At 46.6% G+C, this 25,077-nt stretch overlaps 1 protein-coding gene and 1 long non-coding RNA gene across 2 annotated transcripts in view; one reads left to right on the top strand and one right to left on the bottom strand.

The window, feature by feature from the left end:
* Positions 1 to 21,685, top strand: part of LOC133246040 (uncharacterized) — a 39,334-nt gene extending 17,649 nt beyond the window's left edge. Inside the window, exon 3 of the long non-coding RNA XR_009735877.1 lies at positions 21,602 to 21,685. This is a non-coding gene — a long non-coding RNA (uncharacterized LOC133246040). The remainder of the gene's footprint in view (positions 1 to 21,601) is intronic.
* The window catches only part of CDHR3 (cadherin related family member 3), a 71,333-nt gene that overhangs the window by 27,796 nt on the left and 18,460 nt on the right, over positions 1 to 25,077 (bottom strand). Inside the window, exons 3-7 of the mRNA XM_061413959.1 lie at positions 21,656 to 21,821; positions 18,210 to 18,307; positions 6,823 to 6,917; positions 5,981 to 6,085; positions 549 to 697 (exon numbers count right to left, since the gene is read on the bottom strand). Coding sequence (XP_061269943.1) covers positions 549 to 697; positions 5,981 to 6,085; positions 6,823 to 6,917; positions 18,210 to 18,307; positions 21,656 to 21,821 — 613 coding nt within the window. The remainder of the gene's footprint in view (positions 1 to 548; positions 698 to 5,980; positions 6,086 to 6,822; positions 6,918 to 18,209; positions 18,308 to 21,655; positions 21,822 to 25,077) is intronic.

The following is a 25,077-nucleotide window of genomic DNA, read 5'->3' as shown; positions in this document are numbered from 1 at the left end:
AACTCTGACTTCTATTCTGTTTCTTTTGGACAGTGCTGATCTGGGTTCTCTGTTTAGGAGGCTTCGGGGTACCCTCACAATAGTGAACTCATTTGCCCCTAGACACCCACCTGCCTCAAAGGGGAAGTAGTGATACAGCTGTCGCACAGGACCCTGTTCAGTGACCCCCAACCCCTAGGCCAGCTGCTTTTAGTACACCTATTATAGGAAATTCCCTGCTGGCCCAGTGGTTAGGACTCTGTGATTTCACTGCTGAGGGCCTGGGTTCAATCCCTGGTCAGGGAACTAAGATCCAGCAAGCCATGAGGTGCAGCCACAAAAACATACCTATTACTCCAATAATTTGTAATAGTCTATAGGGAGTTGGTGATGGACAGGGAGGCCTGGCGTGCTGCGATTCATAGGGTCGCAAAGAGTCGGACATGACTGAGCGACTGATCTGATCTGATACATATAAAGGCATGCCTCAGACCAAAAGAGAAAATATTTGTAAAACAAGCCAAATGGCTGAATTAAAGAATGCACAAGGATGTATGTGTTTGACTTACACTGATTGATCATAAAATAGCTGTTGACAGTAGTGATGCTATAGAGAAGGAAGCTGGTAAAACCTCTGTCATCAGGGTCCTCCGCTGTGATATGGGCCACGATGATTCCTGGACTCAGCTCCTCAGGAATCGTGTACATGTGCGTCAGGCTGGAACAGAATTTCAGCAGACATGGCTAATTTTCAGGGGCACAGGAGGGTGGAGTCTGGGAGGTGGGTATTTTGGTTCAAGCTAAATATAGCGCTGAGCTGTTGGAATTGCATCAATGTTGTTTGGGAGGGAGAATTCAACAGCTGTAAAAGAGGGGTGACTGCCTTTTGTGTTTCCAAAGATCACGTCCCTGTGGATGCAAAGAAGTCACCACGCTGTGATGGCAGTGATTTATATCGGCTTCAGTCCCTGCCTCCACGCAGGCCTGATGCCATTTCAGATCAGTCTCAGCATTCACATCTTTTAAAATAAGGATCGTTGGCCTGTCCAGCTGTCTTCTCTTCTCCCAATATGTGTGCAGAAGTCCCCTAAATTCTTTTGAAAATCCCTCTGGACGTAATATCCAAAGCTATGGTTTTCTGACACCCATCCCATAGCTGCTGCTAGAGGTTCACAATAAATTGTGAACCTTCTCTGTTCTAGTGCCTCTGCTCACTTTTTAGTTCTTTTTTTTGTTGGCCGAGGAGGCAGAATTCATGCACAGAACATGTATGCTTGTCCAAGTTGTGTTAACCATGAGGTCAGTTCTCTGAAGGGAGACATGAGCCCCCCGCCAGAAGCCAAGGTCAGCACACTGCCCTCCAAGGATGACTTCTTACAAGGTAACCCCAAATTACCAACTTACCCACCTTCCTCAGACTTCCACTGCCTTGCAACAAGACAGATAGGTTTGAAGTGTTAACTGCACAACTCGGTAATTGAGTAATTTTGCATGTGCCAAGGGAGGCTTATTGTTTAAAATAACTCTGCAGAAAGTCCTTTTGTGGAGGAAAAATCACTTCTGTGGGGCAAATAGTCATCTCTAGTTTCCTGGTCTCCTAAATTTGGGTTTTCCCACGCGGGAGCTTCTCTAAGAGGGGAATACTATAGCCCGTATCTAAAGGATTGAATTCCTTTCATGAGCTCAGAATGCCTCTGTGGTTTCATGCCATCATCTGCAGGGCCAGAGGGAGGAGAAAGGGGAGGGGACCTCTGGGGGAGTCAGGGGCAGGCCCTCCCAGGCCAGGCTTCTCCCCAGATCCTGGGCCTGCCTTCACTTGTGGGGTGACCCCCTGAAGGCTCACTCCACTGTTGGGGCAGTAATCTTGTTCAGGCCAAGAGGCCACCCCAGGGCTCTGGACCTCTCACCACTGGTGGTCCCACAGAAGCCACCGTTCATCCATTTATTGGCTGGACACAGCTCATTCTCAGGGAAACTGTGCCACCCACTGGGGTCCAGGGATGGACAAAGTTGGTGTGGCCAGGGAAGCAGGGGTGGCAGGAACCAACAGCAGAGACAGAGGGGAAAGGGATTCGGCTCTGGCTTCTCAGGCTGCACTAAGTCCTTATTCTACTGTGTGAGAGCCCCTGTTTCTAACATGTAGGGTTGTTTGAGGAGGATGCTACATTGAGGGGGTTCTGTTAACTTCCAACAAAGAGGTTGCTAAGACAACCATGCTACCTTCACAGCCTCACCCTTGCTACCCCAAATGTGGTCCCTGCCTTTCTAACCAGCTTCCTGAGGATGCGGCATCTGCAGACAGACCTCTAGCTCCTCCAGACCACTGAATTAGGATCCACATTTTCAAAGATACCCAGGAAATGTGTATGCACTTTAAAGTTTGAGAAAGACTACCTGGGCAAGGAATTGGGCTTCCCAGTGGTGCTAGGGGTAAAGAACCTGCCTGCCAGTGCAGGAGACATAAGGGTGGTGGGTTCGATCCCTGGGTCAGGAAGATCCCCTGGAGGAGGGCATGGCAACCCACTCCAGAATTCTTGCTGGAGAATCCCATGGAAAGAGGAGCCTGGCAGGCTACAGTCCATAGGGTTGCAAAGAGTTGGATACAACTGAAGCAACTTAGAACAGATGCGTTGTAAGGGATCACTAGAGGGAAAAGCCACACGTTCCCAGCCTCTCATAGAACAGACAGGAAATCCCCTTCCTCCCAGACTCCTTTTTTTTTTTTTTCCCCTAAGACAGTGGTTCTCAGCTGTAGGTGATTCTGTTGCTTGTCACAACTAGAGGAACAGCTGCTATTGGCATGTAGTGAGTAGAGACTAGGGATACTGCTTAACAACCTGTGATGCCCAGGACAGCCCCACCACAGAAAGTATCCTTCTTGACATGTCAGGAGTGCAGCTGTTTAAGACCCTGTTCTGTGGGCTCATCTAGTCCATGCTGGGTGCTCCAGGAACTCAGGTCCCATGAGGAAGACTGATCAGGCTACTGGTGAAGATACAATTACCCAGATATAACATCCTTTCCTTGGCTGACTTGATACTGAGCCTGGCAGAAGATAAAATCGGTGGTTTATTTGGCTTGAGGATCCAAGGCCCAAGTGTGTATAAAATATCACTTGACTTAGAAGTGTCACCCTGAGACCACAGTAGAGATCTGCTAAATGCACTAAAACTAGGACCCTGGCAGTTCCCTGATAGGGGAAGCTCTGATATTACCACTCCCCATACTCTTCTCTCCATGACACTGGCTCACCAGAGTCTGGGCCCATGGCCACACTCAGGGGAAAGGTTGTGAATCCGGGATGACCTGAGATGGTGTCTTTTAAGCCTCTGAATTGTGTCTACACTATCTGGCACCAGGTTGAAAGGACTGTGAGTGAATGCAAAAGGGGTGGGCAAAAAATAGAAAGACCTCCCTGCCCGACTCTAAAACAAGGATCTCTGCAAAAATATAGAGCACTCTGCCTTTGATGTAGCTGGTGAATGTAAGTCAGGTACTCTTATACTCAGCTGCCCAGCTTTCATAATGGCAGCATCCTGGAGTGCATGTTGCGAGTCCAGGAAACACTGAGACATTTGTCACCATCTAGGAGTACAATGGTGAGACATTTTCAACAACAGAAATAGTACTTGCATTGATTGTGTTCATTGCAGAACCTTAACAAACAGTCAAGAGAGGAGAGTTGCTTCCCCATTTTGCATTTCTACTTCATACTCAAACTCAGTCTACTCAAGTCCATTTGAGAAATTAATTGTGTTAATACTGAACTAAATAACTTATGTTTAGTCTCAAGTTTCCATTAGTCATGAATGGATATAAGAGTTGAACCATAAAGAAAGCTCAGCACCAAAGAATTGATGCCTTTGAACTGTGGTGCTGAAGAAGACTCTTGAAAGTCCCTAGGACTGCAAGGAGATCAAACCAGTCAATCCTAAAGGAAATCAACCCTGAACATTCATTGGAAGGACCGCTGCTGAAGCTGAAGCTCCAACACTTTGACCACCTAAGGTGAAGAGCTGACTCATTGGAAAAGAGCCTAATGCTGGGACAGATTGAGGGTAGGAGGAGAAGTGGGCGGCAAAGGACGAGATGGTTGGATGGCATCATCAACTGAATGGACATGAGTTTGAGTAAACTCAGGGAGACGGTGAGGGACAGGGAAGCCTGGTGTGCTACAGTCCATGGAGTCGCAGAGTCAGACATGACTGAGCGACTGAACAACAACAAATGTTTAGTCCAAGCACTGATTTGGGGGAAAAGAAGTATCATGGTTCAAGGGAACCAGGAAACCCTCAAAGACAGTATCTAGTTTGAAACTGAGCAAACCTGTTGAAGGAGCAGATGGCTGAGGGACTAGGTTGGCTCTAACTGAGCAGCCACCCTGCCCCCTTCTAGATCACAAGTCCTTCTAGACCACAAGCTCTTGCAGACCCATCCCTACCAACATCCAGGGGAATACTCTGAAAGAAAGTCGACTATTTTTTTCAAAAAAATGTTTAGACAGTCACATAGTTCATGCTTCCTGTCTGGGATGGAGCCTAACAGGTTCATCTCTCAAACTGAAAGTAAGAACCAGAGTTCCAGAGCCATCTCTGGGGGCCTCACCAAACAGCCAAAGTCATGTTCTCTTTGCGCAGAGGCGAACTGCTTTATTTTGAAAGACATAGTTCAAACCAGATGTCCTACAAGTTCTGTCCCGTGGGTGAACTTGATAGTCTGCTTTCCCACCTCACAGACTGGGAAGGGGATCACAGAACGTGTCAGCTCCAGCCCCACCACCATCACCTTCCTCTGGGGATCACTGATGAATCCGCATTGCCATGTTGGTCAATACTTGAGTCCGAATCCAGGCTGGGATGTCACAACTGTTTATAAGCTGCCTGTACTGTGCTCCTGCAGAAGCCTGTCAGCAGGAATGTACTGAGTCATCCTTCTGAGCTTAACCTGGCAACAGGCATGGATGGGAAGTATTTCATGGGAGTATCTCTGCTGCTGTTCCCTTCACATTGACACCCAGCATCTGGGCTATAGACTGTGATAATATCCAGAAGTTTCACAACTGTGATGTGTTTTGCCAAAAGGCACTGTTAGCCTGTGAGTGGCTTTAATACCTCAATCTCAGAATACTTTGCAAGCATTCTACATAGTTCTGGGGCCCAGTGGCTTTTTGTTGGTGGGATCTCCTGAGCTGAATTTATTCCATGAATACAGTGAACTGAGGCAGAGCATTTTGCCAGTTTCCTTATGGTGGTTTTTGAGCCTGGCTCAGAAACTGGGGCAGGCAGAATTTTGTAACCAGTAAGTCAGGCTGTTTGCAGAGTCATATGCTAGCTCAGAATCCCACCTCCCTCTCCTAAATCCTCCTATGGGTGACAGGCTCTGGTCTCCCTTTTGTGCCTACGCTACTGCCGGGCACACTCCCACAGGCTGTCTCCACCAGATTCAATTCCTCATGTCAGCTGGGTGGAGGAGCTGCCAGACACAGGTCCTGGATCCACCACAGCAGGAAGAAACTCAGAGCACCCAGCAGTGAGCAGATCCCTTAGGCATCATCAAAACAGCCCTTCCCTCAGTCAGAGACAATGATATCCCAAGAGTGGAAAATGATATCCCAAGAGGAAGAAAAGTGTCTGGACTAATGACATTCTCTAGGGTTGTGCTCTTACTAACGGTGAGTGCTTTATCCTATGAGTACCTCATATTTACCTTCTACACGTGCCCATTGGCAGGCCTTGCACAAAGCCAAAGCGTGTGGCCCCCACCCCCTCCCCAACATCCTCAGAATCCCATGGTGCACATGTCTTCAGGCTGTGGAGGCAGGGGAACTGAGGTGGAAGGTGGGAGTCCAGAGGCCCAGGTAAAGGACCCTGATGGTCTGGAGCCTCTTCCCTCTCCTTTTCCCTCTCCTCCAGGCAGGGCAAGGGGCAGCCCTCCACCGGGGATGAAATGAGTCTGAAGAGACTTGGCCACTTGAGGCCCCTCCCCATGCCCCGAGGCCTACTTGGTGAAGCGTGGGATCTCATCATTGATGTTCACGATGTTCACGTGCAGCTCCGTGGATGCTCCGAGTCCTTGACTATCTCTCACTTCCACGATGAGATGATAACTGTCAGGAAACAGCCCAAGTCAGGCAGGGAGTCAAGCTTTGCTGACACTACCACAAATGAGGTGGAGGGAGTGGGGGAAGTGTCTTTCCCCTTTCTGGCCACCCCCTCTCCAGATGCCCCTGCAGAGTTAGACCTTCTTCCCTCATCTCTAAGACCCTTCCATTCCTCATCCTACAGTTACTGTCCGTGGCCCCTTCTCACGCTGTCCACGTTGCACAGTCTGTCCTCATCCTTCTTCATGACATCCCGGCAAAGTGCCTCTACACCTACATAAAGAAAGCAAGGCTGCCGCAGATGAAGTAACTGGCCCTGCTTTTCACACCTGGTGCAGAGCCCAGAGCCAAACCCCAACACCTCTGTGTTTGCATCCTTGAACCCTGGCCTCTCCTCACCTCCTTCCTCAGAGGCCTGCTTGCCTCTACCGTTTTGCTCTAATGTCAGTGGACAGCTCCGATGGTTGCCTCCCTGGAGCCAGAAGGGCATCCAAGACAATCCTCCAGATGCCCCAGGGACCCTCTCCCACACCTGCATCCCTGTGGTCCAGAGAGTAGGATTTTTGGACAGGGAAGGAGGCCTTCTGGATGATGGCCTTGCTCCCGATCCCTCTTTGGAGCTCACTACCCTCTGAACCTGGCAGCAAGGCCACAAAACACTCAGGGCCTTCCTGGCTGCACCAGGCCTGCTCTTGGACCCTCAGATAAAAGGTACTTCAAGTAAGGTCATTGGCAAAGGCTACCTGCTGTGTCCTGCTTCAAAGTCAAATTCTGTTGTGGAGAAGAGAGTCCCGTTAGCAGACATTCTGAAATTCTTTGAAGGGGAAATCAGGAGATACTAAAAAAAAACCAAGGGAAAAAGCATAACTAAGCACACCTATGCAGCTTTCCCCAGGAAGTGAAATTGTTCACTTCACATTTTATATTCATGGCCTGTAGAACCTTTTTGATGCAACAGAATGAAGGCCCGAATGGGCAGTTCTCTGGCTTAATGGTTCTTGATTCAAGAAAACTCTGAATCAGTTGGTCTGAGTCTTTGATCCTGATCTGTAGTACCCTGACAAGCTGGCCACTGGATCCTACTTCAATTACAGACAATGCACATAAACAGCCCCCTGCTTCTGAGTCCAGCATCCTTATCCCAACCACAATATTCTCACTTCTGGCTTTTATTCAATGTCTTGGCTTTAATCAACACTGTTTCAACACAGCTCCCATGTATTAGGAAATAGGACAATCCTAAAGGAAATCAACCCTAATATTCATTGGAAGGACTGATGCTGAAGCTCCAATACTTTGGCTACCTGATGTGAAGAGCTGATTCATTGGAGAAGACCTTGATGCTGGGGAAGATTTCAGGCAAAAGGAGAAGAGGGGATGACAGAGAATGAGATGGTTAGATAGCATCACCCAGTCAATGGACATGAATTTGAGCAGACTCCAGGAGATAGTAGAGGACAGTGGAGCCTGGCATTCTGCAGTCCATGGGGTTACAAAGAGTCAGACATGACTTAGCAACTGAAAAACAATAACAAAGCAAATATGATTCAGTCTCTTCCCTTAAAAGAACTTGGGACATGATGTGGTATGAAAATGTTCACAAGCATTGTTCATTGAAATGATGGCAGAGAAAAGGGAAGAGACAAGTGCAAGAGAAAATAACCTTAGCATGTACTGGCGTCAAAGTTAGAAGCTAGCTTGGACTCTTTAACATTAGATTGCAGAGCTGTGGCAACTGGTCAAGTCTTTGTGCAAGTTGGGAGTTGAGAGCCTGTCCTCCTTGGTTCCCAGTACTCAGCCCAGCTCTCTTGTGGGCCCCGCTGCACAGCATCACTTGCTCTGAAAGGGACACAGGCTTATTTGTTCATCCCACTAAGGGCCAGTCCATAGGAGGCCCACCCTGTCCATCCATGGGTGCTCATCAGGATCATGGAGTCCCTTCCTTGCTCCCGTGATGAAGTCAAGAATTGGGTGAAGGCCGTGGATCAGAAGAGCTGAGTCCAAGTTCTGGATCTCACCTCAGGACCTGGGACAATTCCATTCCTTGCCTGTAGTTTAGGGATGAGACCACCAACACATGTTATGGGGAGGATTAAATCAAATGCACACAATATAATGAAGAGGGCTGCAGCAACATGTGAGGCTTGCATATTTATAGCCATTTATTCCAAAAGGCTTTAAGGGTAGAAGGTGTCATTATTTGCAACTAGGATGAGGGATGATCCCTGATCAGATCAGAAGTGAAGGTTTTGTGACCAGAGTCACAGCCCCTGAAGTCTAGAATCAAAGGAAACGCTAGCCAAGCTTTCCAACCCAGTGATTTTCTGTGTTGTGATCGCAGCTGAGCTCCCCATAGAGAAGAGAGAATGCACAGAAAAGAGATGAAAGCTCTCCTTTGGGGCCAATATAAGATTCTAAAACCATTTTTAAGTGCTTACTTTCTGTTTATTATTTAATAACATTTTCTAGCTGTAATGAACATATTTTTAACACAAAAATTGGGAAAGACAGAAAAGTTTAAAAAAGTAAATATTAATCACCTATAAAATCTCATCATTTTCATGACTAGCCTTCTGTTCTTTTCTATGTAAACATACACTCTACAAAAAAAATTGAGATGATGTTCTAGTCAAAATCATAATATTTTGTTCTTTTGATTTAGAGCTTGAGCATTTGCCCGTATTCTTGTCTTATTTTACAGCCTGGTTGGTTAATGATGATACATTCTACTGTAACAGCTTGTTTTACGAAGTCTTCCTTGCTGGTTACTTAAGTGCTTCCAACCCATTGTTAAGAGGAAATATTTGGGCAACGCCAAGGACTGCCCTTCTCTCAGTTCCTACCACACTCCCTCTCCAAATTGTATGAACACCTTGGCAGCACTCAGAGATGTGATACTTATCCCAAGCCCCCCACGGATTGACTGATGGGGCTTGCAGCTGGCAGCATGTGGAGCAGTTCTGGCTCTGTGAGCAGAGCCTTTCCTGCAGAGAATCCTCACATATCCATATATCAGAGGTCCAAGTTGAAGGTGCTAGAATGTAGGGTTCAGAGCCTGGCAAGGCATTTAGTACATGCACCTGAATCGGTTGGCCTTTTCGCATGTGTTTTAAAATGCTCTAGGAGATAGGTCCCCAGATCTGGTTGTTTTCCAGACAGTCGAAGTCTTGGGATACGGAGATGACAGACAGCCCTGCTCTGCTGAAGATGATGGTCAACCAAAGGAACATACAAAGAATATTTGGACCAGGCGCTCTAGGAGAGATAAATGTAGGATATGATGGGACACAGAGAAAAGACTCTTAGATCCGTCTGGAACGTGAGTCACAGGTCGGAGCCTTTGAGTCATGAAGTGGCTCTGGATCCAGACTGGAGCCAGACTACTGAATCTGAATCCTGGTTCTACCACTTTCCAGTTGTGAGAGCTTGTGCAACAAAGAGGAATACTAAGACATGCCCCATGGAGTGATCACGCAAAGTTCTAGAACAGTGCCCAGCCATGATAAGCCCTCCATGTATGCTAACTACTATTGTCCAGTTAGAATGTGGGATCCACGAGGGAAAGGGCTTCATTTTATTCACTGCTCTATCCCTGTGCCTAATACCTAGTAGATGCTCAATAAATATTGGTTAAATATTGGGACTTTATTCTAGCCTTTTCCCATCATTCCCACCTTAAAGAATCTTAACAAAACAAAAAGACAACAATAACAAAAATCTTGCCAGAATGTGGGGAATTTCTTTTAAATTTTTATTAAGAGGCTGATTTCCTGGAATCCTGATTTTTTTTTTTTCTTTTAGATCCAGGCTAATTTCCTTTATCCCTGAACTTACAAGCTTGTGTTAATGGGAATAGCAGTTTTGTACTTAGAAAGGAGATGATATCCACAGACTAAAAATATTGTGTCATGTGGCCATTTGCCAGCGACTCAGCAAAGCTTTCTGTAAAACCTGGCATTCTCTCCCCTTTTTAAAGGCTTGTTTAATCAAAGCTGCTCCCTTGATATTCATTCTTGGAAAACAGAAATTAAATAGAATGAAAGGCAGTGGCAGCCCCTCTCTGCTCCAGCACTGGCTAAGAAAAGTCCTGAGTAATCAGATCAATTCGGTGAACCAACGCTTGTCAGACAAGCTCTCTAGCCTCCCTGCAGGGAATATTCCTTTACCGCCACCCCAGGTTTCTCTATTTGCAGCCCCTTGGCAGCAGCGTTTTGCTCATGGACACAGAGCTTCAGGGTGGAGGACGTTGAGCGAGTTTCCTGCCCCATTCATCCTTTATTGTGCCACCAGTTCGAGGAGGAAGGAGGATGTGAGAGAGCTGGCCCAGTTTCCTGAAATGTCAGGCTCCCCTGGGAGGATGCGCCACCTCCGGGCTGGCTCCCCCCCTCACCCCGCTGCAGTTGACGTCATGGGTGAATAATGATTCAACCTGTGCTGGTTTGCAGCCCTCGGTTGCTTCCAGGCCTGCGGTGGAATCAAGCAACAAGAATTCAGCCTTCCAACTCATAGGAACACAGCAGGCAGTTTCCAGGGGCCAGGTTTCCAGAGGGAAAGCAGGACTCTGATTCCTTCCAAGTCCGAAGAGCGCCAGTAACTTCACCAGCCACTGAGAGCATGCCTCCAAGCCCACCCAGAAGGTCCAGACAGAGCAGCCTCTTCCTACTGGGCTGGGGCAAGTTGTAAATACGACATCACAGTCCAATTATTTTTCAGTGTAAGCTGAATATTTTATAAAAGCCCCATTCCTCCCCCTTCCTCCCCAAACCGGCTCAGAGGTGGGAGGTGGCGGATGCAAGTGAGAGGGAAGGGTACCTAGGAGAAAAGAACAACTACCATAAAAAAAAAAAAAAAAAAAGCCCAGTTCAAGCCCTTAACTCAGCTGGACTCAGCTTGTGTAGGTATTATCATGAGGGTGAGCTAGGTGGGTTATAGACAAGTATTTGTTTTTAAGGTGAGCCACGTGTATAAATGCAAAATGCTATAGATATACCATCCTTTACTGAGGAAGCTGCAAACCTTCCTTTCTTCTGTCAGTCTTTTTCCCTAATCAGCCTTGGGTCCTGTTCTTTGATTCAGGCTTCACTAATCATAAGGACAACAATCCCCTTCTCTTCAAGGAAGTATCTCTCCTGATGTCTGAATAGTCATCAGTGGTGGTGTATTTGGAGTAGGAATTATCCAATTGCTATTGCTATTGCTAAGTCACTTCAGTTGTGACTGACTCTGTGCGACCCCATAGACGGCAGCCCACCAGGCTCCCCCGTCCCTGGGATTCTCCAGGCAAGAACACTGGAGTGGGGTGCCATTTCCTTCTCCAATGCATGAAAGTGAAAAGTGAAAGGGAAGTCGCTCAGTCGTGTCCGACTCTTCTCGACCCCATGGACTGCAGCCTACCAGGCTCCTCCGTGGGATTTTCCAGGCAAGAGTACTGGAGTGGGGTGCCATTTCCTTCTCCAATGCATGAAAGTGAAAAGTGAAAGGGAAGTCGCTCAGTCGTGTCTGATTCTTCGCAACCCCATGGACTGCAGCCCACCAGGCCCTCAGTCGATGGGATTTTCCAGGCAAGAGTACTGGAGTGGGGTGCCATTGCCTTCTCCAAGGAATTATCCAATAGCACTGCTTTTTCCTTTCTTGAGCAGTCTCACAAGAACCTGGGGTGTAAAGCATTTTGCAAACACTTCTGGTGGTGACTTCTGAGTTAGGCAGATGCCTGGGGGGCAGTGAATGGGATGTATGTGTGAGGGCACCTGTTGTGGGGATGGACGTCCCTGGGGAACAGGAAGGGTGCTATCACTCAGGAAAGAAAGGAGCAGGACACCAAGGACGATTTGCCTGAAAGGGGTAGAAGGGGATGAGCAGGATCCCTTCATTCTGACTGGCATTACCTGGCCCTGGCAAGGGCCTCAGTTCCTTCCCTCGTCAGGAAATAGAATGCTGCTCAAGGCATCTTAAAAGTCCCATCCAGTGGGACCGGCAGGCATCTGACAGAAGCTGCTACCACTTTTCAGAGCCATGAGCCAGATGGAAGCAGAGAGAGAACTGCCTTCCCTGTTGCCTCTCCCGGTAGCCCAGCTGGTAGCAAGGTTATGGCTCTTTTGATTTCATCCTTTGTCTGCCCTGGTGAAGACAAAGCACATTTCACTTTATGCAGAAGTCCTTCCCTAATGGAAAGGCCAAGAGAAAGCCCCTTAATGGAGGAATTGCTGCACTAGATCACTTTGCCTCCAGCTGTGAAACTGATTAACGTTCTTTGAGTCTCTGAGGAGGCTTTGCTGCAGTCACGGTGGCCATTTCCAAGCAGCAGGGGGCGGGGAGTGTGGGAGTTGGGTGGGAGGGAGTGGGGCCCATAGAGCCTCCTTCAGGAGGTGGAGAAAGGGCAGGAGGAAATGCCAATGAATATAATTATCCACATAGGGACCATTCTGCATGTCTTTGTGTCCTGATGCTTGCCTCTGAGCCTGCTCCACCTGCACCCATCACAACACAGAAGGTGCATGGGCAGGGAAGCAAGTACTGGGTCTCAGCCACCAACCACGGGGACCTGTGATCACACAACATTTGCACTGTGGCTGGTCCAAAGAAAATGAGCTGTACATGTAAAATACACGAGTCTGAAGACATACTATGAAAGAAGGGTGTGAAATATCTCATGAATCATTTTTATGTTGGTTATATGTTGAAAGGATAACAGTTTGGATATATTGAGGTCAACTATGCTAAAATGAATTTCACTTGTATTATTTCACCTTTTTCATTGGGCTACTGAGCATTTAAACACATAGCACTCATTTCTGACTCACAGTCCAGCTCTATTGGGCAGTGCAGGTCCAAACAATGTGCAACCATATGCTTTAAAACTTTAAAACAGAGGGAGCAAGAACCACCATATGACCCAGCAATCCCTCTACTAGGCCTATACCCAGAGAAAACCATAATTCAAACAGACACTTGCACCTCCGTGTTCGCTGCAGCACTGTTTCCAATAGCCAGGATGTGGAAGCAACCTAAACATCCATCAACAAAGTATAACACAAAGGATAAAGGAGATGTGGTACAGTGGAATAGTACTTAGCCAGAAAAAGCAATGAAATTGGGTTATTTGCAGAGATATGGATCCACCTATAGAGTGTTACGGGACTTCCCTGGTGGCTCAGAGGGTAACTCGTCTGCCTACAATGCGGGAGACCCAGGTTCAGTCCCTGGATCAGGAAGATCCCCTGGAGATAGCAACCCACTCCAGTACTCTAGCCTGGAAAATCCCATGGATGGAGAAGCCTGGCAGGCTACAGTCCATGGGCTGGCAAAGAGTCAGACACGACTGGGCAACTTCATTTCACTATAGAGTGTTATGCAGAGTGAAGTCAGAAAAACAAATATATATTAATGCATATATGTGGAATTTAGAAAAATGTATGTGTGTGTGTGCTCAGTAGTGTGCAGCTCTTTGCGACCCTATGGACTGTAGCCCGCCAGGCTCCTCTGTCCGTGAGATTATCCACGTAAGAATACTGGAGTGGTTTGCCATTTCCTCCTCCGGGGGAATCTTCCCAACCCAGGGATCAAACCCGCATCTTTTGCATCTCCTGCATTGGCAGGTGGATTCTTTACCACTGAGCTACCTGGGAAGCCTGATTTGCAAAGCAGGACTAGAGATACAGATATAGAGAGTAAATGTCTGGATGCCAAGGGGGAGAGGTGGTGTGGGAGGAATTGGAAGATTGGGATTGATGTGGGTGGATGCTAAAACGCTTCAGTGATTGGGATTGACATATATACACTATTGGTACTATGTATAAAATGGATGCCCTGTGAGAACCTACTGTATAGCCCAGGGAACTCTTCTTAATGTGCTGTGGTGACCTAAATGGGAAGGAAATCCAGAAAAGAGAGGATATATGTATGTGTATAGCTGATTCATTTTGCTTAACAATAGAAACTAACACAACACTGTAAAGCAACTCTACTCCAATCAAAATTAATTAAAAATAAAAATTTTAAATTTAAATATAAATAAAAGGAAGGGAACAAATACAGTGGTTTTTCTATTAGCCTCAATTTTACAGTCTGTGACAGACACAGTTTCACTTTATTAAGTTGGCCAAGGGTGGAGATTTGTTGTAAATCTCTACCCTTGGGGTTGGGGGTTCTGGAGCTGCCCTAGAACTAGCTTTTATTCATCCTTCTTCCTCTAGTTGCTGCTACCAGCAAGGTGGCTCCTGGATCCTGGAACCCACCAGGTAAGATGAAAGGTACACACCAAGCCCAGGTGGCTTCCTGCACGTGTGTTGGTGTTTGCTTTAAGTCTGTGCTTGTTTATTCAGGCCAGTGGTTCTCAAAGGGCAGAGGGCATCAGAAGCACCTGGGAAGTTTGTGTTTCAATTCAGCATTGGAACAATTCAGCCTCAACAGAGGCTAGGAATCTGCATTTTTTGAAGCATCCTAAGTATGTCCGCATGTAGGGCTGGAAACACTGTCTGAGAAATACTCATTGTTGCCAGCCTTTTTGACCAGACCAGTCACACAAGGTATCTGGCAAATATGCAGATTCCCAGACCCATCCCAGACCCATAGAGTCCAAAACTCCAAGGGAGAGACCTGGGAAGTGTGGGAAATAGTATCTTAAAGCGGTGAAATAGGTCGCACAGAGAAAGACTCATATTGGATGATATCACTTATATGTGGAATCGAAAAAATACAACAAACTAGTGAGTATAACAAAAAAGCAGCAGACTCACAGATACAGAGAACAAACTAGTGGTTACCAGTGGGAAGAGGAAAGTGGGGAAGGGCGATATAGGGGGAGGGACTTAAGAGGTACAACTATTAGATATTAAATAAACTACAAGGATGTATTGTACAACACGGGGAATATAGCTGATATTTTATAATACCTCTAAATGGAGTATAACCTTTAAAAATTATGATTCACTATATTGGACACCTGTAACATATACTATTGTACATCAACTATATTTCAATGTAAAAAAAAAGCAGCAGTTCTTAATCTGGGTTTGCAAGAGTTCACTCAGGGTGGAGGATCAGGGTTAGAAAACCTGATGCCTGGGGCCACACCCGAGATCAGGCACATCAGACTCCTCAGGGGTGGGACCCAGATCTCTGTGCTTTTGAAAGTTCCTCTGGTGGTTTCCGGAGAAGGCAATGGCAGCCCACTGCAGTGCTCTTGCCTGGAAAATCCCATGGATGGAGGAGCCTGGTAGGCTGCAATCCATGAGGTTGATAAGAGTCGGACACGACTGAGAGACTTCACTTTCACTTTTCACTTTCATGCATTGGAGAAGGAAATGACAACCCACTCCAGTGTTCTTGCCTGGAGAATCCCAGGGACAGAGGAGCCTGGTAGGAGGCTGTCTATGGGTCGCACAGAGTCGGACACGACTGAAGCGACTTAGCAGCAGCAGCAGCTGGTGGTTTCAATTTACTGCCAAGGTTGAGAAGCACAGGTTTGGTCAATAGGAAATTAACCCATCTCCTTTCTTCTTGTAGGAAGCAAAATATGTCATTTAGTACCCTCAAGCGGCCAGAATAAAATGTCTGTGTACAAAGGTCACGGCATATTACTTCCTAGACTGTTATTACCTTTTGCTAGTCTGAGAAAGTTTCCTCCTAGATTGTATTCACTGCTCCTGCGGGCTGGCTGTGACTTTCCGTGCAGCTGTTAGTTCCAGCACAGGTGTTAAATACTTCGTTAACAATTTCTGCTGCAGTGCCCCATCCCCAAACAATCCTCAACTCACTGTAGAAGCCACAGTTGCAGCCACCCAGTTCGAAGCCCCTGAAACTGCTCTCTGAAATCTTTGGATGGCATTACATTTTCTTTTAAGGGAGCAATACCCATTGTATTGGGCTTCCACAGTGGCTCAGTGGTAAAAAAAAAAATCTGCCTATAATATAGGAGACTTGGGTTCGATCCCTGGGTTGGGAAGATCCCCTGAAGGAGGCCATGGCAACCTACTCCAGTATTCTTGCCTCAAGAATCCCATGACAGAGGAGCCTGGAGGTCTACAATTCATAGGGTCACAGAGAGTCAGACATGACTAAAGTGACTTAGCTTGCCGCACTTGTTGTATTTGCTCCAAACCTGGGCTACTTTCCTTCATCTAAAAGGGTAATGACCTGACTTAGGACATACATTTGAGAGGGCCATGACCTTGTTCCTCTGCCTAATTTGGGGAAGATATATTTTTAAAATGGAGATTTAAAAATAAATATTTTTCTTCACAGCTGAGATTCCTTCCACTCTGACCCCCACTGCCTCTTGTACAAACTTCATAGTAATAATTTTATTGAATTATCATTATTTCTTGTATGCATGAAGGTCTCCCACCTAGACTATAAACTTCTTGAGGTACAAAGATGTATCTTATCCATCTTTGTCTCCAGAACAGCTAATAGGAAGCCTGGCACATAGTGGATTCTTGGTAAATATTGAGATGAACCAAATGTAGGTACTATGCTTTGGGTTGCTAACGTCATCTCTATCCAAAAATCCCTTTTCCCCCAGTCACTACCAAGCAACAGTTGCATAGCACATGGTTCTGGCCAGTGAGAAGTAAGCAGAAGATCTCTGGGTAGGGTTTCCAGGAAGATCCTGGGTTTTCCACAGAAAAAGGGACAAATTAAGTTGGCCTGCCCTGTTTACCCTGTACCCCTTCCTGCTTTCTTTTTTTTTCTTTTCCTTCCTGCCTGGAACTTAGAGGTAAAGCCTGGAGGTACAGCAGCCATATTGTAATAGGAGGTGAACAAAAAGAGAACAAAGCCAGCATGCACTGAATAGAACAGCAGAAAAATAGGAAGAACCTAGATTTCTAAGGGTGGCAGCTGTGCCAGCCCTGGACTGCTTGCATGCCTGCCTCTGGTCTTCTTTTATGGAAGAAGACTAATCCCATATTCACCCCTGTGGTTAAATTTTCTGTTACTTTGGACAAACACATTTGTAACTTATATAACAAGTGTGTTATTAATAAGTATGCATTAAAGCACCTAGTATTGCTCTTAACACATAGTAGGAACCCATTATGAATTTGAATATTAATCACTTATTCATGCAAATAGAATCTTGGATGAATGATTGGGTTGGTTGGTTGTTCTTTTTGACAGGATTGTCTTCTAATGATAACAAACTGATAACCTTAAAACAGCTTTGTTGCAAACCCTGTAGAACCATATTCTATCAGACCTGGAGTTCACTCCCAAAGCTCTCTTCTTCCTGTTAGAAAAAGTAGTCTTGCTGAAGCTGTTAATCATGCAGCGAATGCAGAACAGCCTCCTTGTATTGCCAGTTCCCCAGGTGTCATATTTCAAGTATTTGCTTCTCTGTAAGGCAGGTTTTCCAAGGTTAGGCAGGTGGCATTAGCTCTGGTTTTGTCCTCTCCAGCCTGGGCTGCCTGGCTGCAGTGGGTACACAAGGCCCTGCTGGTGGGCAGAACTGGGAGCTGAGGCATCCTTGCTCAGGAATAAACTAGGAAGCCTCTTGGCCTGAGGGTGAGTAGTTAGAAGAGCTCCATTGGCAGACCCCTTGAGGAAACTGATTAAAGGTGGAGTTCAGCGGTCTCAGACTGAACGCCTCACGACTCCGTCTCCTGCTTTCCTTTGTGGAAGTCCTCCTTTACTTTGGAATTCCTGGGATTCTCTTAGAATTTTCCTTTAAAACTGGTTTCAAACAGTTTGGCTTCATCTCTTGAAAAGGAAGTGTTATTGCCTGCCTTTGAGGTATACATTGCATGTTTATTTTTGAATAATATAGCTGTTTTTAATTACCATGGAATTAAAAAATGCTGAGCAATTTTGATATACCAGGCTAAGTGACTTTCCGTGCATTATCTAATACTAATAATCTCCTTACTGTGGTACGTGTTATTCTATTATTCTTCCATTTTACTGATGGAGAAATTGAAGCTCAGAGAGGTTAAGAACTTGTCCAAGACCGCACAGAAGCATGGATCCAATGTGGGATGTTTGTCTCCAGAGACCCCTCACCTATTCCAGCCTCCCCGGTGCTCTGTGCCTGGAGGTGGACAGCACTTCCCTCCCATTGCCACTTCCCAACCCGCCCCACTGAGACTCCAGGCCACACAGAAAAGCTGCTTTTCCATTTAATAAGGAAACTTACACTGAGGGGTAGGTTTTGACTTGTGTCTTCTGGATCGAAGGCCTCCACCTGGTAAACGAATCCAGGCTTTGTTCCTTCCACTATGTAGAGGTCTAGACCTGTACCAGGGTCCAAAGGGGAATAAGAAACATTTTATTAGGTAAAGCAAAGAAGGAATTCCAAAACCAGGACAGCCATTCACAGTCAAAGGGAGCCAAGCGTATTGGTGTTGTGGGAAAGAAGACAGCTATAATAAAGGCTGTGAGTAAGACCACTGGCCAGCTTATAGGGGTGGATCCGTTTATAGGGATTAATAAAGAGCTAGGGTTGGCCAAGCTGGTGTCAAGCCTTTGTGATCTCCCAGGCTGAGGGGTGACCAGGGGGAAGGAAGTAATAAGGGTAGAGAAGTGGAAAGTAGCCCAGGTGGGAATTTCCAGTGTGAGGCTGCTCCCATTCCAGATCTTCTTTCGTGTGTTCTTTCCTCTTAAACTGAACCAAGGTTACCCCTCAAGTGCACTTAGCATCTCAGCAGAAAGTCGGTGAAATGAGAGGCCTCCTAGTGGAACACAGAGAAGATGTGAAAAGGGAAAGAGAGGGCTGCAGGGACTCAGGAAAAGGGACCAGAAATGGATGTCATCTACTTCAGAGTTCTTGGCGGGCAGCAGAAGGGCGGGCAGGGTCGCTGGGTACCACCAGCCCTGCCTGAGGAGCTGCCATGCTCTGCTCCAGTGCCTTCTTTCTGAGAACCTTCCTGAGACGTGACTAAGAATTTTAACATTAACTCACTCTTTTGGAGACGCTGTGCTGAGGGCTTATATATTTTCTCCTTTCATCTTCATAACAGCCCTATAAAGTAGATGTTGTAATAATTATCTCCACTTTACAAACAGGGAAACAGGATTAGAGGAGTTGTGGGGTTGTCTCAGCTGGTAAAGAATAGAATCACAATTCAATAACAAAAAATGAATAAAATGTGTGAATGTTAGTGAGCAATGTTATGGGGAAAAATCAGGGAAAGGAGTGTGGTGAGTTGGATTGCCATGTTAAATAGAGGGCTTCCAGAAGGTTCACTGACATTAGTGTCAAGATTCTTAAAGGAGGAGACGTAGAGAAGAAGGGGAAGGAGCAGATGAAACAGTAGATAGATGCAAAGATGCCAGTGTAGAGTGTGCCTGGGGTATACATAGGTGGGTGAAGAGGTGTGTGGGAGAGGAGATGGGGATTGGTAGGGGCTCATCAGATCTTCTGGGGCCTTAAGGAGACTCTGACTCTCGTTGTTTAATAGGATCCCTCTGGCTGCAGGGCAGGGAAGCCAGTCAGGTGGGCACTGCCATGGCCCAAGTGAGCCATGGTGGAGATGCTGGGGAGGGGCTGGGTTTTGCATAGACTTAGAACCTGGTGGGATTTCCTAGTGGATTTGATGTTGGGTGTGAAAGACAGAGGGGAGTCAAGGATAACTGTGAGGTTTGGGCCTGCAAAACTAGAAGGATGAAGTTGCCATTAACTGAAATAGGGAAGATGAGAGAAGTAGATGTGGGCAGAGATGGTAGGAAGGGGGGCTTCCCAGGTGGCTCAGATGGTAAAGAACCTGCCTGCCAAGCAGGAGACTTGGGTTCCATCCCTGAGTTGGAAGATCCCCTGGGGTAGAAATGGCTACCCACTCCAATATTCTTGCCTAGACAATCCCATGGACAGAGGCAGCCTGGTGGGCTACAGTCCATGAGGTCCCAAAGAGTTGAACACAACTTAGCTGCTAAACAAAAATAACAAATGATGGTGGGGAGGGAGATGAAGTGGGAGTCAAGGGGTCTGGGGGCACATTTCAGTTTAGATTCCAGCACCAGTTCCAGGTGTTGGGGTGGGGGGCAGAGGGGGGAGCACTTCCCATACCACCAAGCAATTCTTTAAGACTGGCTGGGTGTCCCACAGTCCAACTCATTCGGACACTGTCTACCCAGAGATAGTATCAGACTTCACGGGTTCGGGGCTCCATCCTACAAGACAGCCCCTGCCCCTTCAGATGCCAGCACAGGCCTAGGTGGGCCCCTCTGCTTCTGACCAACCAGGTCTAGATTGGAGGTTCCCACAGTCTCCTCCTCAGGTTGGAATAATTTGCTAGAGGGGTGTGCTCTAGTGAACTCAAGGAAACATTTACTTACTAGATTGTTGATTTATTATGAAAGGATATAAGTCAGGATCAGACAGATCAAAGAGATGCATAGGGCACAGTGTAGGAAAGGGGCAGAGAGTTTTCATGTCCTCTCTGGGCACCCACTCCCCCCAGGTTCCACATATTCACCACGCTCTCCGAACCCCTTTCGGGCTTTTGTGGAGGCTTCATTGCATAGGCCACTATGAAGTCACTGGCCGCTGCTGACTGAGCTCAGTTTAACTCCGTCTCCAGCCTCTACCCCCTATCCACTGTTCAGCCCTCTACTCACATAGCTGTTTCCCCTGGTGGGCATCCTTAGGTGGGGTCCAAAAGTTACCTCATTAATGTAACAAAAGACACCTTTATCACTCTCATCACTTAGGAAATGCCAAGAGGCATTTCCCTCCTGTGTCAGGAGGGAAAGAAGACCACATATATATTTCTTACTATAAATCACAACATCACAGATACCGATTAGACATCCAAATGGAGATGCTGGGTAAGACAGTTTCTATTTGAGTCTAGAGTTCAAGGGAGAAGCTGGTGTAGCAGCTTCCTAATTATCTTGGAGCACAACTCTTACACGTGTGTAATGTGATTGAGTTTCTAACTTGCTTTGTCCAGAGGATAGTAGAATGCTAGGTTGAAGTTTAGCCATCTTACTTGGTTTTATTATTAACATGCTATACTAAAGCAGATTCCTATGAGAAGACCTCAAGATAGTTTGTATAAAATATAATGTTGATAGGTTAATAAAGATGACTGGAAAACAACACCCTCCCCCCGCCCCAAACAAGCAAACAAACAAAAATAATGATGGACTTGGGAGTTGTAAGTGTATACATGGTCTTTGAAGCCAAGAGTTTAGGGGAGATGACACAGGAAGTTATCTTATGCTCCAGTCCCCTATACTGTGTCTACTCTATAGCAGATCTCAGATACACAGTCCCCTGGAGGCGTCGGCATCCATGGGGAGGATGAACCATGGAAGTCACCGGCTGGTACCCAGTGCTGAGCCTGAAACGGTCTCAGCCCACATTCCTCCAGCATGATCCACTTGCGGTCCTGAGCTCCAGCTCCCTCCACAGAATCAGGAGAGGCCCAAGCCATGGATGGCTAAGGCTTTGTAAATTATTGGGTGTTATTATTGGGAGTCCTCAGCTGGAGGATATTTCATTTATTCCCTGTTCATTAAGCAGCTGCCTTTTCCAGAGAAACAGCTGTTTGTTTATTTACTCTTCTGTTTTTCTCCATCCCCCAGGGTCCTGCCTGATGCCACTGTCTGGACTGCATCGTACACCCCAGTGTGTCTCACCTTTTGCCAAGTTGCCCTGAAACTCAGGCGGCTCATTCACATCTGTCACCTGGACCGTCAGGACCTGCAGGTCAGTGACAGCCACGTCATCCTTCACATAAATCTGCAAGTCAAATATGTGTGGTCCTTCTTCAAAATCTAACTGTTCCATCCCAGTGGTGACAACCTAAAAGCAAATGCAGAAGTCATAGTAACCATGTGTTAAGAAAAGTTCTGTTTTGTGTGTATACATTTTGCAAATGGATATTAACCAGCAAGGAGGCAACCAGCATCCTGAAAACCATCTTTCCCTCACTGTCAGGGGAATGGGCTGCTTTGCCTGAGTCCTTTCTACATAAACCCCATGACACTGCACTAAAAGGACTCCTGTGTGTGAAGCTGCTCTTCACAGGAAGACAAACATTCAGGAGACATCCTAGTTCCATCTACCGGAGATGGAAAACATGAAAGCTTTAAAGCCTGTCACTATTTGGGGTAGGCTCCGAGGCAAGTCCCTTAGATACCCTGCAGACAGTTTGATTTCCTCTTCTTTAAGAGTAAGATGCCTCACTTCCCTGGGATAGCTGTTAAGTTGCCTCTTCACTCATTTCTCCCTTCTAATTTTCCAAGGCCATATCTAAGACTAAATAAGAGGAGAAGGATAAATCTGCAGAAAGAAGAAATGATATTTATTTATATCAATAGCCTCTTTGGGTTTGGGGGTGTATTTCCACACATTCTCCCACTGTAGGAAACGTGTGCTCTGCACAAGTGTTTTGGAGATGTGGGAGGGGCACCAAGAACCAGGGCCAGAGACATATCACTGGAATCTAGTCTGTGACCAGCAGGAGCCTCCGTGGTGTGTAGTGGGAGGGCCCTGCTGAGGTTACCTGGAGGCCAGCCTGTGACCCCTCACATCAACATGCACATCCCTGCCACCAGCATAGCTGTGGAGCTCCAAGAAAGCCCAGAGCCCTTTGCACGTCAAGGACTAAATTTCATCAATGTCTTAATTATGTCTCAATTAATAACCTTTTGGTTATTAGTGCAACTGGGGCCAGGCAAGGAGGCCTTCAGTATTCTCTGTTGAGAAGAACACTTAGCTCCAATCCAGTTTCCATTGCTGGACTTCCGTGTGACCTTGGGAACATTACTTGACTTTTCCCCAATTTTGTTTCCTCATAACTATCATTAGGTAAATAAGTCTCACCCTAGTTAAACAGCTGGAGTATAATACAAGATATGAAAACAAAGAGCTAGATCAGGGTACTGTGGAAATTCAGGGAGAAAACATTCATTGTGAGATGTGTTTAGTCAAGGAGGACTTCATGGAGGAGGTGGTGGGTGTCATGTTTGACTTTGCATAAATCTGGATTGATTATGAGAGGAGAGGATGGTCACGGATGTGAATGAACCCATGCTGTGGAGGGAACACATAGAGAGGAGGGTTGAAAGAGACATCGCAGTACTCCTGTCACCATCCACAAGTAGGGTCAGCCTAGGTGCCACACAAGTGGAGATAACCTGCCTCTCTGCTTGGCACATGGGCAGTGAGAGGCAGCATAACACGAAGGTCAAGAGCTTAGACCCTGGAGCCAGACCGGTTTTAAAGCCCAGGCTTCCCATGGCTTAACCTTGCTGTGCCTCAGTTTCCCTAGCTGTAAAGTGGGGATACTGATGGCATCTGCTTCCTAGGGTTGTGAGGATTCCACGAGCTAATCCATGGGTTACTTAGATCACTGTCTGGGGCTGAGTGAGCACCCAGCAAATGTTGCCTTTTATTGTCATTAGATGTTGAAAACTGTTCAGTGAATGGGTACCCATCAGAGCTGCTCCCCCATCACGACTATCGACTGTGCTTCCTGACTTACCCCCTAGCTTCCAGCTAAGCCTGGAGCCCTCTTCTGAATCCCACACTTCCAGACCCTTCACCATAGTGTTCTCTATTGACAGCCCTTCTCCTTGGGACTGGCTCAATCATCCTAGAGGAAGGAACTAGAACAGTCAAGTAAGGGTCTCAAATGTTGTCTCTTGGAACCAGAGGAATTGGGTTGCTGCCAATACATGGAAAAGTTGCTTTTGTTGTTGTCTTTATCAGCATCCTTCGATAGCTCAGCAGGTAGAGCAGAGGAGTGTAGACTTGATAGATGTGGACATCCTTAAGTTGCTGGTTTGATTTTGGATCAAAGGAAATGCCTTGCTTGTTTGTTTGTCGGCAGAGTAGTGCAACAGGAGCATGCTGGGCTCATAACCCAGAGGTCAATGGATCAAAACCATCCTCTGCTAAGTGTCCTCTTCTGGAGAAGGGAATGGCTAGCCACTCCAGTATTCTTGCCTGGAGAATTCCAGAGACAGAGGAGCCTGGTGGGCTACAGTCCATGGATTGCAAATAGTCGACATGACTAAGTGACTAACACCAGCATGAATTAAATGTTCATGTGCCAGGCTCTTGCCAAGCTGTTTTGTGGAGTATTTTATTTAATCATCACAACAGCTAGGTTATAGATTGGGAAAACTTCCCCTATTTCATGCATCAGGAGACCAGGGCAGGGAGGGGAGAGAATTCCAAGAGTCATGGCTGAGAGTGGTGGAGCCCCCTCCCCACCATTTAAGAAAAGTATTTATTTGCCTGTGCCAGGCCTTACTTGTGGTGCGTGGGATCTTTAACTGTGCTATGTGTAATCTTTAATTGCAGCATATGAACTCTTAGTTGCAACATGTGGGGTCTAATTTCCTGTGCAGGGATCAAACCCATGTCCCTGCATTGAGCATGGAGTCTTAGCCACTGAACCACCAGGGAATTCCCTGATGGAGCCTCTTTGATGGTGGGCAAACTAGCTGCAGAGTTTTGGTAAAAGACGATGTTTGGTTTTAGGTTTGAGGTTGTTTTGGACAAGACTGAGCAAATCTAAAGTGTCCACAGTTCTCATGACAGCAGATAAGGACAAAGGGGTATCAAGTTCAGAGGTGTGCTAATGGCAGGGGAGCAACCGCGGCTGCCCCGTGACCTCAGAGAGTGCCTGCTCTAGCAGCTCGGCTGTCACACCTCCCTGACTCCTGGGAGTTTTCCTTCTTAGTGCTGCTCCAGGAGGAAACCCCAGCGATAAGCCTCAGGCATCCATCTTGCTGGGCAATGATGAGGCAGTGCAGTGTGGGAGTGATGAACAGGGGTTCTTGGGGCCAGCCTGCCTGATCTCAAATCTGAAGTCTGCCACCAATTAGCTATGTGAACTTGGGCAAGTTGCCCAACCTCTCTATGCCTCAGTTTCCCCACCTTTAATATGCAAACAATAATAGCATAGCACTTCATAGTGTTGTTATGAGGATTAAATGAGTGAATTCACAGAAATGTTTAGGGGAATTCCTGACATACGTTAAGTGTTCCGTAAATGTGAGTTACTGTCATCATCATCATTAATCCTCCTCATACCCCTCATATGCCT

This window comes from Bos javanicus, chromosome 4, assembly GCF_032452875.1.
Source record: "Bos javanicus breed banteng chromosome 4, ARS-OSU_banteng_1.0, whole genome shotgun sequence".
Classification (NCBI taxonomy): domain Eukaryota; kingdom Metazoa; phylum Chordata; class Mammalia; order Artiodactyla; family Bovidae; genus Bos; species Bos javanicus.
The sequence above is the reverse complement of the archived record's forward strand: the minus strand, read 5'-3'. Positions and strand labels throughout refer to the sequence as shown.